The 15578-nt window shown below is 38.0% G+C and overlaps 1 protein-coding gene across 13 annotated transcripts in view; it reads right to left on the bottom strand.

Annotated features, from left to right (window-relative positions):
- The window catches only part of LOC125454694 (girdin-like), a 322453-nt gene that overhangs the window by 237280 nt on the left and 69595 nt on the right, over positions 1-15578 (bottom strand). For all 13 annotated transcript variants that reach the window (XM_048535750.1, XM_048535754.1, XM_048535755.1 and 10 more), the window contains exons 4-7: positions 15084-15153; positions 8862-8920; positions 5877-5960; positions 4332-4475 (exon numbers count right to left, since the gene is read on the bottom strand). In XM_048535750.1, coding sequence (XP_048391707.1) covers positions 4332-4475; positions 5877-5960; positions 8862-8920; positions 15084-15153 — 357 coding nt within the window. The remainder of the gene's footprint in view (positions 1-4331; positions 4476-5876; positions 5961-8861; positions 8921-15083; positions 15154-15578) is intronic.

Here is a 15578-nt window from a genome sequence, read left to right as displayed (position 1 = left end):
AGCTGTGGTTCGATGACAGATTTGCTCAAAGTCAGAAGATTCTGGGTATAATTCTCACTCTGAAGAATTAACAACATAATTTAGACTAGCACATCAGTGTATTACCAAGGAAATGCTACATGATAGAATTGCTATCCCTCAAATGAGATGTTAAATTTGGGATTCCTCAGCCCATTCTGATGAATGGGCAATATCACATGACAGTATTTAAAAGAAAGCATTCAGTGTGTGTTTTGGTCAATTCAAATTTCTCAACATATACTTCAAATTGATATGAACCTGTCTTTTATTGCTGTTTCTTGAAGCTCACTGTGCACAACTTGATTGTTGTATTTCAAACAAAGCAGTAAAAAGAGTTCACGCCAAAAGTACTTGAACAGCTTAAAAATCAAAACATCAGATAGCAAGGTAGGCCATTCAGCCATTTATATCATGTGTCTGATGTTTTAAAGATATTCAACCTGTACCACTCTTGACTTTGCTCTCCACAGTTCAGCAAATTTTGTTATTCAAATCACTTATCAAATTTGTTTTGAGACAAAATTGATTCTGCTTCTATCACCTTTCAAGCAGTTCATTCCAGATCATGGCAATTTCTTGTGAGAGTATTCTTTTTTCAACTACCTTAAAATCAGTGTCTACTCGTTACACACACTTTCGTTTATAAAGGTTTCACTAACATAAATTAAGAAAAAGTCATAATTTTGAGCACCTATTGTTGTAAAAGGCACAACTCAGTTTGAGAGATTTAGAATGTAAGATTGAGAAATTAAAATTTAGGGCATCTGATTGAGAGGCTAATAAAATCTGATGTAAATGCGACTCAAACAGAAGTACATTTGTCATATCTTGCAAGCTCAGGTCTGGTCACGAAAAATTCATCTAAAATTATAATGAAACTAGGCAGTCTGGAAAAAAGGTCGTAAAGCACCATCAGCAATGTGAATTATTAATGAATTGTAGATCTAACAGTTATGTTGAAGACGAAGTGTGTTCTTAGCTTTTAGAATTCCAAAACATACCACGTTTCTTTTATTCACCAAAGCAGGCTGTTCAGTTTTTTTTGACTTCATGAGGGATAAGTAGTTTGAAGATTTGGTACAACACAGTTGTTGCAACTATCTGCAACAGTTCTCAATCCTTTTGGGGCTAACAAGTTAGCATAAAAACTGTAAAGAGGCTTTGAGACCAGACTGGTGGTAAAGCAGCCTACATCTGTCCCAAGCCAGAAGAGCTGAAGAGCTTACAGTCATTAATGAAACTTCAAAGATCACCATCAAAAGTTACTGAAAGTATAATCATGAGTTTTCTACCTCATGAAGGAATAGTTGGCTTACTAAGAAGATTATGCACTAAGTTCCATATCCCTGGCATTGTTCTGGTAAATCCTTTCAGCGCTCTCTCCAAACCATTTTCTAAAAGGGCAGCACCCAGAATTAGCCACCATGGCCAAACTGGAGTCTAATCTTTGTTAAATAAGTATCTTATGTAACATCCTTGCTTTTCTACTTTCTGCCTCTATTTCCATAGATCTTTTTAAATGGCCTTCTCAACATGCCCTCCTACATTCAAAAGGTTTTATGTGCCCTCCATCAGGTCTCTATTCCTGCATCCCCCTTAACATTCATAGTATAAATTCAAGTTTTTCCTTCATTTCCATTCTACACATTAAGAACTTTTTTTGTAAATTCTCAACATTTCCCACCTCTCTTCCTACCTCAACCCATCGTCACTGAAACACCTATTCACTTTATGGTGAGCTATGTAATTGAAATTATTCCAGTTTTCTTTTGGTAGCCTGAGGTCTACCTTTCAGAAAATTTAACTTCATACAACTCTGCCATCCTACTTCACGTCAAGTTCTGCACTTCAATTAATCATTCTTGTGCCTAACGATCTGCAACAATTCCAATGCAATTTCAAAATCCTCAACATCTTAGAGAACCTCATCCCATCTTATAACTACGATGACTTTCGGCTCTCAGTTTTTGCACCTTCTTCTGATTCTGGTCCCCTTCACAACCTGCGAAGCACCATGTTCTGCTGCAAAGATTTGAGTCAACCTGGCCCCATACTGTCAAATGCACTTACTAAATTCATCAATTTTGGTTCCATATGCCTATTCAAAGTTTTATGTGACTTTTTAAAATAAGCTCTCAATTGTGTCCCTTCCCAATTCTTTTCCAGTGACTTGACGTGAAGCTGTTATCACCTCCCTGGTGAAATAGAAGCAGATCTTATTTGAAATACAAAGTAGCAGTTCAGTGTTTTTAAGACAGGGTGCTGCGGCAGGTGAGGTAAAAAGTTTATACGTGTATATTTTGCAGTTAATGGAGAACATAACCAAAGCACACCACACACCAATGCTTCCATCAAGTTCGATAAATCAAGTTAGAATTCTCAAAATGCATTGCCTATTCAAAAAATATGATGATGCAAGGATACAGAAAAACAAAGCAAAGTAAAATAAAGTCAGAAATAATTACAATACAGTGAGAGATTTAAAAGTGTCAAGCATGTAATTCAAAAGTGTGATTAAATCTATTTTTTGACATTCATTTGTACTTTTGAAAGCCAGCAACCTCTGGATTTTTTAACATTCAAGGCACAGCTTGCACCAGCAGTTGCTACATTCTATTTTGTCTGGGAACAGGTTGATAGACTTTATCTGATCTTCGTAACCTAAAGCAAGACCAGTTCAAAACAAACCAAACAACTGACTAAAATTGACTGAAGACAGTCATGGTAGAATGTTGTAGGAGTCAAGTGTTTAGAAACAGGAACAGGAAGCTGGTGGTAGCAGTAATCAGGTAGTCCAGGCTTGGGGCAATTCTTGAAAAGATGGCAGAAGATCACTGTCTATGCTAAAAAGAGACAGAAGCAGATAAAGAAATTGTGTCCCTACAGCTGAAGTGCTGTGGATGGCCCTGAAGAGCTGTTTAGCGCAGAATGGGGTGAAGAAAGTCCACAAGTAATATCTGTTTATGCAGCAGAGGAAGTTTGAGGCTCAGTAATACCCAGGGGCAATGTCAGGTTCATGAAGATGGCTGTCTGCAAAAGAGCTGGAATCATACCAGTGAGGAGTGCTGAAGTGCAGCCTTGGGAATTTAGGGAGAAACAACCTCAGGGAACAGCTGGAAATATGAGGATCCGCGCAGTTACTGAGGTAGTCAGTGGTAGAACGGCTTCTGAGAGACTTCCGAGTTTAAGTCTTTGCATGCGAAGAATTAGCGTTACTTGTAAAAGGAGACAAAATTTAGTGAGATTTTTAGACCCACAGGGACTCCTAATATTGATTTTTTTTGGGTGAGGGGGGTTAACTGAGAAATCCCAGGAACGTGTCTCGACTACACCTGTTATTTTGATGTGGTCGATGGAATATTTGACCAAAGTTTGTTACCCACAAATACTCACACAAATGCTGACTGTTGATTGCAGGCGGAATATACAGTTGTAGCTTGTTTTATCTCATACAGGACAGTTTAGTTGAATTGTTAGTGTAGAATCTTGTGGCTTTATTCTCTTATTAAATGGCTGGGATCTCTAACATCATCTAATTTAACTAGCAAGTAAACAACACTGGCCCCCTAATCATAACATCATTTGGAGGTCTCATCAGGAATAACAAATAGAAGCTCCAAGCAAAATCCTGAACAACACACCTGTTAAGAAATTAACAATGGGAATTTTCTTACAGCATCTCCCAACTGGACACTGTACCTTTGGTGCAAGATTGTTTTTACCGTTTTAAACATTCACAAGTGATTTTGTTTTCCCAATCCTTTGCCAAAGTTAACACAACCATTAGGGCCAACCAAGTACTTCCCAAGTTTACTACTTAAGGCCAGCAAGAATTTTGACATATAAATTTTACATGGGTCCAAAAGGAATGCATAATTATCAGAAAACGGCACCAAGGAGGCAGTGTACATACCAGATCTGAAGATTTCAGCCTCAATTTATTGCATCATTTTTGACACATGCCCTGACAATGTATCAACTAAAAGTTGCCAGTGAAACATTCTAAAATTGAATTCTTAAAATGACCAGCATTCTAAATGACTAACATTTAATAGCTCTTCAAAGAAGTGGTTGTGGTCTGTAGCATGGACTTAACTAGCAAGCTGCAGTGCTTAATTGCTACCTCACAAATGAATATTGTAATTTTTTGTTAATAAAAGGTACCTAAAAATGAATCGTTGCTAGAAAATATGTAATGGAAAGGTGGAATGTTTCTCTCAATATATCTTAGTCTTCTAGGTACAGTTTGACTGCAACATTTAAATCAAGTCAATTTTGACAATTTTCTAGAATAGTAATTGCCATTGTACCTCACATTGCTCATCTCTTTCATCCACAAGTCTTTTCAGATTAATTGCCATTTTTTTGAAAAAGACATTAAGGTCTTCACGGGAGAGATCAGCTAATTCCATCCACTGCTGCATATCAAAAACATTTTCTTGATTGTGAGTCACCTTTATAACATAAAGATTGTAATTTCCAGTGATACTTAATAATATAGTTTATTGACATTGCATTATGAAAAATAAAACAAAGCTAAAAAATAAGCATCAACCTTTCCACAGCAATGATTATTTGCATAGTGTTATTTCAAATTTCACTTTAAAATTGATATTTTTACTTGAACATTAATTGTACAGTTAAATTTTTCTCACATATTTAACATAGTCATTCCTCTGTATCTGCAAACTCCTAAATCATAAAATATAAGAAACCAATCATTCAAAATTTGCGAGCAAAACTCACCCCTCTGCGACCACTTTCACTTATATAGCAATCTCTCCCTTGCTCTCACTCTGACCCGATTCAGTATACAGCTCTTCTCCTCAACCCTCCATGAGCAAACCTAGCTGCTCGGGAAGATGAATGTGTTGACGACATGAGCCAGAAGAACGTAGAGGAGGGGGGCACATCATTGGGCGAAAGAGTAACTGGGAGAGTGCCACATCTGCAATGACCTCCACCTTCCACACCCATTAAATCACCATAATCATCCCCCAATAAAGTCCAGCCCCTGCTACACAGAACTTTTCACCTTTTTAATTATCCGTTACAATACATGGAGTGGTTTTCAATATTTTATCTTACTGAAATTAACTTCAGTTTCAGACAATTTAGTGATTATTACTTTTAGCCCAAAAAAATTGGCAAAAAGTCAATCTTGAAGTCCAGGAACCCAACCCTATTTTTACCGTAAGTAAATTGATCATTCGCAGGGCTTTTCAGGAACAGACCTCTCGTGGATACAGAAGAATGGCTGTATTCCATTATGCACAAACAAATATTTCACAAAGAGGCAGTTATGATTGAAGCTTGTATGAAGTGGATACAAGGTGTGGAAGACATGCAAAAAAACACACACTTTATTGGAAGCCTGTTCTGAGTACACAAGTGATCCCTCTAGACTGACATGCCTTTACTACTTGTCTACGGAGAACACCACAAAGCCAGAAACTAAATGTATTTAACTTAAAACAGTGAGTTCAAAGAAAGAAAATGTAGGTAAATAGTACCTTAATTAAGAAGTCAACTTAAGAACTCTGGCTGACAATGAAAATTAAGTAATTGAATGCTCTCCACTACGCACTACCTCGAATTTAAGAGTTGTCTCTTAGGATTGATACATCTGAACAGCAGGCTCCAGTATTTCCGTAATTCATGTTCCATATTTCATATGTGGGCCTCTACAACTTTTTGTATTTGGAGGGCAGCAGAGGAAGAGGAGGACAAGGCTGAAGAATGAATGGCTTCATCGTTGAAATATCCATGTTCTCACCAAACATCTTTGCATACAAGCACCTTAGAAACAGTTAGAAGTTTTTATAAGATTACTGTTCGGTGTTTGCTGAACATACCTCTTGAATATGAGTTGCAACAGCAGCCTTTGTATCAAAATCAAGATTTTTTATCCTCTCAATAAATTCTTCCTTTCGTTCACACTGGAATAAAATGAAAGTAGACTGTTAACCCTATCATTCTTTTGGAACATGAGGTGACCCCCTATAAACACAGAAATAAGCCTTTAATTAGCCGGGGCATAAAATTTAAGAACAGGTGGTAATGCTGGAACCGTATAAAATGTTGGTTAGGCCACAGTTAGAGTGTTGTAGATCTCTATGGCTCAAGATTTAGAGCAATAGATTCATCCTAAATGCCACTGTTAAAAACTGCTTAAAGTCAAGCAATAAAACACTGACAGTAAAACATTTAGAGCTTTGGCAGAATTGCTGGAGACCGGAGTCTGGCTAAGACTCAGGATCTCTACCCTCATCATCTAATAGGCTAATGTATGCAGCTGGAGGTGGAGGATGCCTGCAAGGAGCGAGAGAGAGAGCGAACTGATCGAAAAGGAGGATGGCATCTTGGAAGAGCAAAGACAATAGGAATGAAGTCTGTAAGCTCAGTCAAATCTAAGCCTCATGAACATACACCACTGGAGTAAAGTTGTTGTTTAATGTTAAGTTGAAATTTCTTCTGCAACCATACAATAACTGAGCACTTCAATATAATTACAAAACACAGCAGGAGGATGATAGAAGATGGCCAATAAAACAGAAGTAAGGTTCATATTTACCAAACACATGAAAACGTAATGCATACAAATATCTACAGCAGGTTAAAGTTTAAAACTGTTAAGTAGACTATCAAAATGTGGAAAATAAATCATAGAAACCAGGACAATTCATCCTGATCTGCAGACATGGAGCATTACTTGCTACATAAGAGTTGACACTGTCTAGAAGAACACTAGCTCACTGGCACATAAAACTTGCATACGTGCAACATTAGAAATATCCAAACGCCCTTAGTAACGAATAAGGTCGAGAATATGGATCTGGAGACAACTGGCAGCAAGGACTGCCAAATGGATACAAGGCAGGATAAAAAAGTATAGGAAAAATGACAGTAATTCTGAGAGGCATAAAGGGGAGAAGTGGTGTTCCATAAGAATCAATAATGGGAACGAATGCTGTTCAGAATTACCATTTCTCCCTTCATGTTCAACTGCATTACCACAAGTAATCCCTTGAACATCATCCCAAAAGTCCCCACTGACCAGAAAATGAATTACACTAGTCATATAAATACTGTTGCAACAGCAGGGTAGAAAGTAATTGATCTCCAATGTCCCTAATGCCTGTTTACTATCTACGAGGCTCAAGTGTGGAATATGATAAAAATGCTCTACAATTACTTGGGTGACAGAGCAGCTCCCATTGATGACCTTCAACATTCACTTCTTCCACCACCACACTTAGTGGCAGCAGTGTGTATGTCTATTACAAGATGCGCTCCAGAAACAAACTACATGAATGATTTGTCCATTCCAATCAAAAATGCAAAATAATACATTTGTACATGCCACCAAATTGGCAATAAGAGTTAGTCAAAATTAAGGTTTACAAGAAATCGCAGGAAGACATAAGCTTGGGAAGGTAACGGGCAACTCAAATGTCAACACAGATAAAGGGTGGTGAAGTAGTGAATTCTGGAAGGAAGAATGGGGCATCAAAGGGTGTAGGCTGATCATTGGAAGGTAAAGATCAAGGTAGGTGTATGCATTTCAAACGTTTAAAAGGTCAAACATATCAATCACAAAAAGTCGCAAGTCTTCAAAGCCTTATAAAAAAAACCAATATAACAACAGACTTAATTTCTAGAGCGATTAGGTGAATGAAATTTACATTAAACCTGAATGAAATTTATTTACAAAAGCTTAAAGCATACTGTGAGCAGTTTCAGTTACTGCCTTATAGAAGAGACAGAAAGGGCGCAGAGTATAGTCACACGGATGCCTACAAAAATGCTTGGGTTTGTGCATCAGGAAAGGATTGACAGGCTGAACCTTACTTCTCAGATAAGATTACTAATAATGTGTGTTAGATTTTGATTTAGGTTTGATTGTCAGGTGTACTCAAGTATGTGGCACAAGAGTACAGTTAAAAAGTGGTTTATAAAGTTATGAAAACTCAAGATGGCATGAAGATAGAAAAAAATTTTCCTCTGTAAGAAAGAGCGTAATAGTCAGCAAGAAATACAATACAAAACTTGCAAGAAACTATTTTAACCAAAAAGGCACCAAGAATGTGGTACTCACTACCACAGGGGCTTATCAGTTTGCAGCACAGAAAAAAGGTGGCCACTTTTCCTCATCGTATCAATGCCAGTCAGTCAATAAAGATCCGACTACATTAATTCCATTTTAGAATTCATGACCCATGGTCCTAGAGGCAATGATGCTGCAAGTGAATATCCAAATACAGCTTAAACACTGAGGATTTCTGATTCAATTACCTATTAGGCAGTAGGGTTGCAGACTTCCAGTATTTTCTGGGTGAACAAAATTAGATGCTATATTTCTTTCAGATTCAAGGCTGTGGGATCTGGTTATTGACCTCTTACTATTGGAAAAATGGGGTATAATTTGGAAGCTCCAGCATGAACTCTCAGCTCTTGTACTCTTGGCTAATAAAGGGCAGCATCCCATGTGTCTTATTAACTACCTTATCTACCTGCCCTGCTACTTTCAAAATTCCTTTGAACGTTCTGTGGATTTTTTTTTTAGAAATTACTTAATTGGAAAAAGACAAATAATCTGATTATGCTGTTACCATTTTAAATAATGGATTAATGGGGAAAGGTATCATTCGGTGGGTTCACATTAAGCATGGTGATACAACAAAAAAGTCAAGCCAGGGGACATTCGATGTCATAATATATCCTAAAAGAGCTTTTCCATGTTAATATTCTTTGTTCCTGGTAAGGTGTTAACTTAATTTCAAAAAGAAACTGAAAAGCAAAAGGAAGTTGATTTTAAAAAGTCAACAAAAATTACCAACCTGAACAGCACAGCCTAGCAGAAGCAGAAGTAGTTTTTTCATCTCTTCAATGCCTTGTTCTGAAACAAAACAGCCATCACCGTAAACCACTAAAATTCAACTACGTAAGTAACTTTAAATAGGTTAATGTATTCTGGAAAAATGTCAGTTAATTGTAACTAACTGCAATGAAAGAAATATAATGAAATGTTAAACATTAATCTGTCCCTGATCACTGTACAAATGATCAAACGAGGGCATCGCATAATTGTCAAACTGACCAATAGCTAGAGTTTGGTCAATGACTCAACTGCAAAAGGGGGTTCAAATACTGGCAAAATTCATTTTAAAATGTTGCATACAGTATCCATGTGATATCAGAGCAACAATCCTACTTCAATATTTATGATAGTTATAAAACAGAATTCCTTTTGTGACCTAGGGTGGTATTCTTCATTTTTAGACTATTGTAGTGCAATCAATCTACAGTATTTATTTTTCCCCGTGGTACATTCTGAATACAAATAATCCAAATCATTTGCCAGCAGCATTGTGAAATGTATACAGTGATAAATGCGATCTTATTGAATGGTACAGGAGGACTGAAGGACCAAATGCCCAACTCCTGCTCTTAACGGACGACAGGTGTTAGACTTCCTTGTACCTATAATTTTGGTGTTATTTCTTTGCAGAAATTCCTTAACATAGTTTATTAGGGATCTGGAAATGTCACAAACTAGTAATCTGCTTACTCTGCATAGGCCAACAGACACCCATTTTGTTCAATTATTGCTCCATAAATTCAATCCATCCAACTATTGTCAAAGATATGCAAAAATTGCAGTGAACTTGATTTTCAGTGTGATATGTCATCACCATTATCCTTTTCTCCATCTTCATTGCCACCACTCCTCATCTTGTCAAGTTGAAGTTTCACCATTTGGTGTGGACATCGACCATCTTGCAGAAGAGAAACAACTTCAACCAGTTCAAATTCAAGAAGAAAATGACACCAGTGTTGCTGGTGGAATTCAGCATGTAAACACGAATCTCTTCCTTGTGTGCTCAGAAAACAACTTCCAAACCTTGTTTAAAAACTTCATGGAAGTATACCAAAGAATTAGCGTCAGCCTCAATCCTGTACCAGCCCATTTCAGGTCAGACTGCCCTATCCCTCAATTAAGATTAACTGAGAAATCCTCACGAGCTTGGAACACTTCCCCTACCTGAGAAGCTAGCCCTCATCTAACACTAATATCGATGTAGGGATTCAATACTACATCCAATTTGAGAGTGCCACCTTAAGACACTTAAGGTCTTCAATAACATTAACAACTCTGCTGACATTCAGACCCTTGTAAGGCAGTCGCCCTTACAACTCTTCTAAATGGCTCTGGTATTCAGACTATGTACAGATGCCACCTCAAGCCCATTAATAAGTAACAAGATACTCAGATGGATTCTCCACATCAGCTGGAAGGACAGGCACATTAACATCAGTATCCTTAAAGAAGCCAATCACACCAGCATCAAGGCCATTATCATCCAAAACCAACTCCGCAAATCTGGCCACTTGCTTAGGATGCCCAAGTTCTTAATGCAAATCATCTTCACCAAACTCAAGGAATGCACTGGTTCAAGAGGGGGAAGGAAGCATGTCAAAAGATTCTCTGAAGGCTTGCCTCAGGAAATACAACATGGAATTCAACGCTTGGGAGACCCTTGTTGAGAAGAAATTGATATGGAGGAACCTCTTGTAAGGACACAATTCTTGGAGGCATCCCAACCATAAAGAACAAGTACAAAAGGGAATGCCAACAATTTCAAGGCGAAGGACCAATTTCACCTCCCAGAAATACTTGTCAAGCATGCACCCAGAGATGCCGCATAAATATTCAGGCTCATCACTCCGCAAGGATCCACAGAACCCATGACTAGTTACAAGGAATTTCCTAGGTGGACAATCATACACATAAGCAACTGAGTGCTGACGACAACCTGCTATTTGTTTTTCATTTCTTTGCAGTCATCGCTTAATCATATTTTTTATATATGGGATCTACACATGTCACAAACTAATAATCTGTATTCTTTGCACAGGCCACCAGACACCCATTCCTCAGAATTATTGATTCATAAATTCAATCCATCCAAAATGTTAACATAGTTGTTGCAGGAAACTTGATTTTCAGCATGGTTTTACACTTGAAAATCATCATAACCGACGTGATGAAATTATAGCATAAAAAGACGAGTACAATCATGAGTTTAGATGTTTCATACTTTGTTTTTCACAGTTTTCAAACCTTTCCACTTCAAAGTTTGGATTGCTAGCATAAGAACTGGGCAGATCTCTGATACAAGTCTTCTAATTCACAAGAGATCTGGACAAAGCAGGTCAGGAGCAAATATTCCCATTTGTGAAAAAGATTGAGAACAATAAATATTTAAAGAATTTAGCCAAAGAAGCAAAATAGCGAGAAGAGGAATAACATTTTCACATAAGTGGTTATAGTCTAGAATGCACTGTCACTAATTTGGAGTGAAGGCAGGTTCAGTCAAGGCATTCGAAAAGGAAATCAGATGGTTATTGGGAAAGGTACAATGTGCGCAGCTATAGGGATAAGGCAGAAGAGTAGCAGTGAGTGAGATACTCAGAGCTAGTGTAGATGCAATGAGCTAAATGGCCTCTATCTGCAAATGCAACCACAGATTCTATTCTGTGACACTGACAGCATTGATAAAACACCCATGAATTTCAATGCGACATGGGGACTTGAGTTTTTGCGGCTGTCTGAAGAAGAATCATGAGACAATGGTCATTTTGGTATTGAGATCTTTTGAGAGCTCTGAGTGACCTTAGAGTGAGGCAAGTGTGTAACAAAGCCAGATCAGTACTAATTGGGAATTTTAATTTTGGGAGAGGCAGACTGGTCGAAAAAGGTAGTGAATTTCTGGAGTGCATCCTGGGTAGTTTCCTGGAGCAATGTGTCTTGGATGCAACATTGGATTTAGTAATGGGGAGATTTAATTAGTAACCTGATTATGCATGAACATTTATCAAAGAAATAGTGATCATAACATGAACCAGTTCAACGCACTGTTTGAAAGCAAAAAGCATGCATGTCAATAGGCTGGCTTTGACATGAGACAGTAAATTCAGAAAATCTGCCAAATGTGTAAGACAGCTGAAGAACAGTGGAGGATGTTTTAAGAAAATATTTAACACAATAGTAAACCAGTGTCTTTCAAACCACACCGCCCTACTCCCAGTTTGGAAAATTGTACATGTCACTGTTATTTAGGAGGGGCAAAAGAGGAAATCAGGGAATTACACAACAGTTAACCTACACTTGGTCAAGGGGAATTTGTTGGAGTCTATAAATCAAGGATGGGGTAACCAAACACCTTCAGTTATTGGGGAAAGCCAGCATGGATTACTGACAGGCAGGTCAGGCCTAACGAGCCTCTCAATTTTGTGAAGAGGTGATTAAAGTAGTGAACAGGGGAATGTCTATGGGAGCTGTTTTTCAAATGCCTTCTAACATTTATATAACAAAGTACCACATAAGATAGCGGCCCACAAAACTGTTACTGGCAGAGCTGGGAAATTGTCTGAGTGGTGTGTATTCAAAAATCAGCAGCACGTGGCCAGTGGTTCCTACAAGATTTGAATTGGACACACAATTATTCACACTGTTTATTAACGATTTGGACAGCTGCATGTAAGTCATATATCCAAAATTGCTGATGGCACAAAGTCAGGTAGCATCGTAGACTGAGAGACGGTAGCATAAAATTACAATGCCATATTGATAGACTAACTGGCAAAACTGTGGCAGATGGAGTTCAAAGAGCGTGTGAGGTTATTCATTTTTGGACTGAAAAAGGCCACATCAGGGTACTTTCTAGACGGTAAGAAGTTAAATACAGTGGCTATCTGAAGAGAATCTGAAAATGCACAGACATTTAAAATATCACAAACAGGTGCAGAAAATAATGAAATCTATTATAACACTTTATAGCTTGAGGACTGGCGTATAAAGATGCAGAAGTTTTACTGCATTAATACAAGACCCCATTTAGACCCAGTTTGAGCACTATGAGCAGACCTGGGTATCCATACAGGGAGTACAAACAAGAACGATACCAGGACTTCAGAGATTAAGTTGGGGTAAGCGATTATTTTGAGTTAAGCCTGTTTTCACTGAAATTTAGAGGGTTAAATGTAATCTGATCAAAGTCTTCAAGATATTAACAAGAACAGACAGGGTTGACAAAGATAAATTATCACTGCCAGGGGATTCTAGAACTGTCATAGAATCCCTACAGTGTGGAAGCAGGCCATTCTGCCCATCGAGTCCACACCAACCTTCCGAAGAGCATCCCTCCCAGAATCACCCGCCTAGCCAATATCCCTGGATTTCCTATGGCCAATCTACCTAGCCTGCACATCTTTGGACTGTGGGAAGAAACCAGAGCACCCAGAGGAAACCCATGCTGACATGGGAGAATGTGCAAACGCCACAAAAACGGTCACCAGAGGCTCAAATTGAACTCAGGTCCCTGGCACTGAAAGACAGCAGTGCTTACCAATGAGCCAACGCGTTGCCCAAATAGGGGCCTGGTCTGTCAATTAGGACCTGACAATTCAGGAGACATGTTAGAAAGCAATTCTATACACAAAGGATGATATTTAGAGAAAGAGACAGACATCACAGAAAGACCTGTCGGTCCAACTCGCCAATGCTAACCAGACATCTGGTCCCATTTGCCAGAATTTGGCCCATATCCCTGTAAACCCTCTCTATTCATATGCCGATCCAGTTGCTTTTTAAAATGCTGTATCTGTACCAGCCCCCTCCACTTCCTCTGGCAACTCAGTGCCTACACCCACCACCTCCTGTCTGAAAACACTGCCCCTTAAGTCCCTTTTAAATTTTTCCCCTGTCACCTTAAAACCTATTCCCTCTAGTTTTGGACTCCCCTACCCCAGGGAAAAGGCCTTGACTTTTCAGCCTATTTTAGCCCCTCTTGATTTTAAGAATCTCTATAAAGCTCTCCCTTCAGCCTCCTATGCTCCAGGGAAAATGGCCCCAGCCTATTCAGCCTTTCCCTATAGCTCAAACGCTCCAACCCTAGTAACATCCTTGTAAATCTTTTCTGAACCTTGTCCACAAAAGGCAATTGATGCAGGATCAGTTAATTTTAGATCTGAGATGGATACCCTTTTGTTAAGCAAATGTTTTAAAGACACAGGCCAAGGCAGCTCAGAGCAGCATGATCTCACTGAATGGTGGAACAGAATTGGGGTCGGAATGGCCTACCCTGTTCCTCTGTAAAAAGTATGAAAGGATTTAGATATAGGTTGTTCAAACAGAGTGTGTTAAGGTGGACAATTAGCCATAATCTAAAAGAAAGATACAATAGGGTTTAAAAGGAGCTAAAAAGGTCTACTAACGGCATGTTCTTTATCAAATTTACAACCAAGATCATTTGTATTCACTTCTGCTCCTTTTCAAAAGGAATACACACAACACCAAAAAAAGTGGAGATTAAATCTGTTCATTTTACTCAAAAAAGGCGAGAATATGGCACAGAAACACTGAAAACAGCAAGTGCTGAATAGATCACTTAAGTAAACAAAACAAATTAGTTCATCTGGGTTGAAATGTTCATCGAAAACAATTATTTAACAATGTAAATTTTAAGTTTTACATCAATGACTTTTGTAAACTTTCATGCTATATTTGGACAAGTATAATGAAAGATTCTGCAGAACTAAATCGAACAAATCAACCTTAGGAATTCTTTATCATAGGGATGCCTTGCAGATCCACAAGCAACTAGAAAGCATGAACAGAATGCACATCTTGTAGGGAAAAAATTAGTTAGGGTCTAACTACAATTTTGCAAGAAATCCTCTTCATTGATTCATCCCGTTTGACTACATGTGCTCCATTGTAATGTTCAAAAGTTAACAGATAAACATGCATCAAACAATTTCAGACCGACTTAAGTTCTGAGCATGGCAGTTGAAGCACGTACAGAAAATTCACCCAGACGAGATGTCTGGTTGCCAGTTGTTTCTGCAACCAGTTACAAAAATTAGTACGTGCCACAGAAATTGAGAGTTCTGTCCAGATTTGTAGTTGGTTCAAGATAACGTTTGATTTTTTAAAAATCCTTAATCATATAAACATGACAAAATTAAAAGATTGTATTACAATCATATTAACTTACCTGTGAGGGGGGTTCGCCCCAGGACAAGGACATTTGGTAGAGACATCATAATTAACTGCTGTAAAGTCTCCTGTAGATTTTAAGAAAAGTTTTAATTCACACATTACATACAAAAAAGACAATTTTTAAAAGAAACAAATCCTTAGTATCATGTTTCTTTTCCTAAAGCAAGTTGCCAAAAAAGTGTTGGTACTCATGAAAGCTATTGGAAGTCTGTGCCAAAACATTCCATCTGGGTGAAGAAATCCAACTGACTGCAAATGAAGACAGGTTTTTCATCATTTGCCTACTAAAACTACAATATTTCAAAAATCAAAAACAGATACTTTCTGCAAATTATAATAAATGTCTTTTCAAAAAGGTCATTAAACCTACTGTGCAAAATACTGAACCATAGCCTAGCAGCGTTTCCCATTTCATACCTCTCATCTTACCAAAATAATTTTTATACACTATTTCCAAATGAATTAAATCTACTTGGAAACAATAGATGTC

Source organism: Stegostoma tigrinum, chromosome 9 (genome assembly GCF_030684315.1).
Source record: "Stegostoma tigrinum isolate sSteTig4 chromosome 9, sSteTig4.hap1, whole genome shotgun sequence".
In the NCBI taxonomy this organism is placed as follows: domain Eukaryota; kingdom Metazoa; phylum Chordata; class Chondrichthyes; order Orectolobiformes; family Stegostomatidae; genus Stegostoma; species Stegostoma tigrinum.
This window is presented reverse-complemented; position numbering and strand designations above follow the sequence as displayed.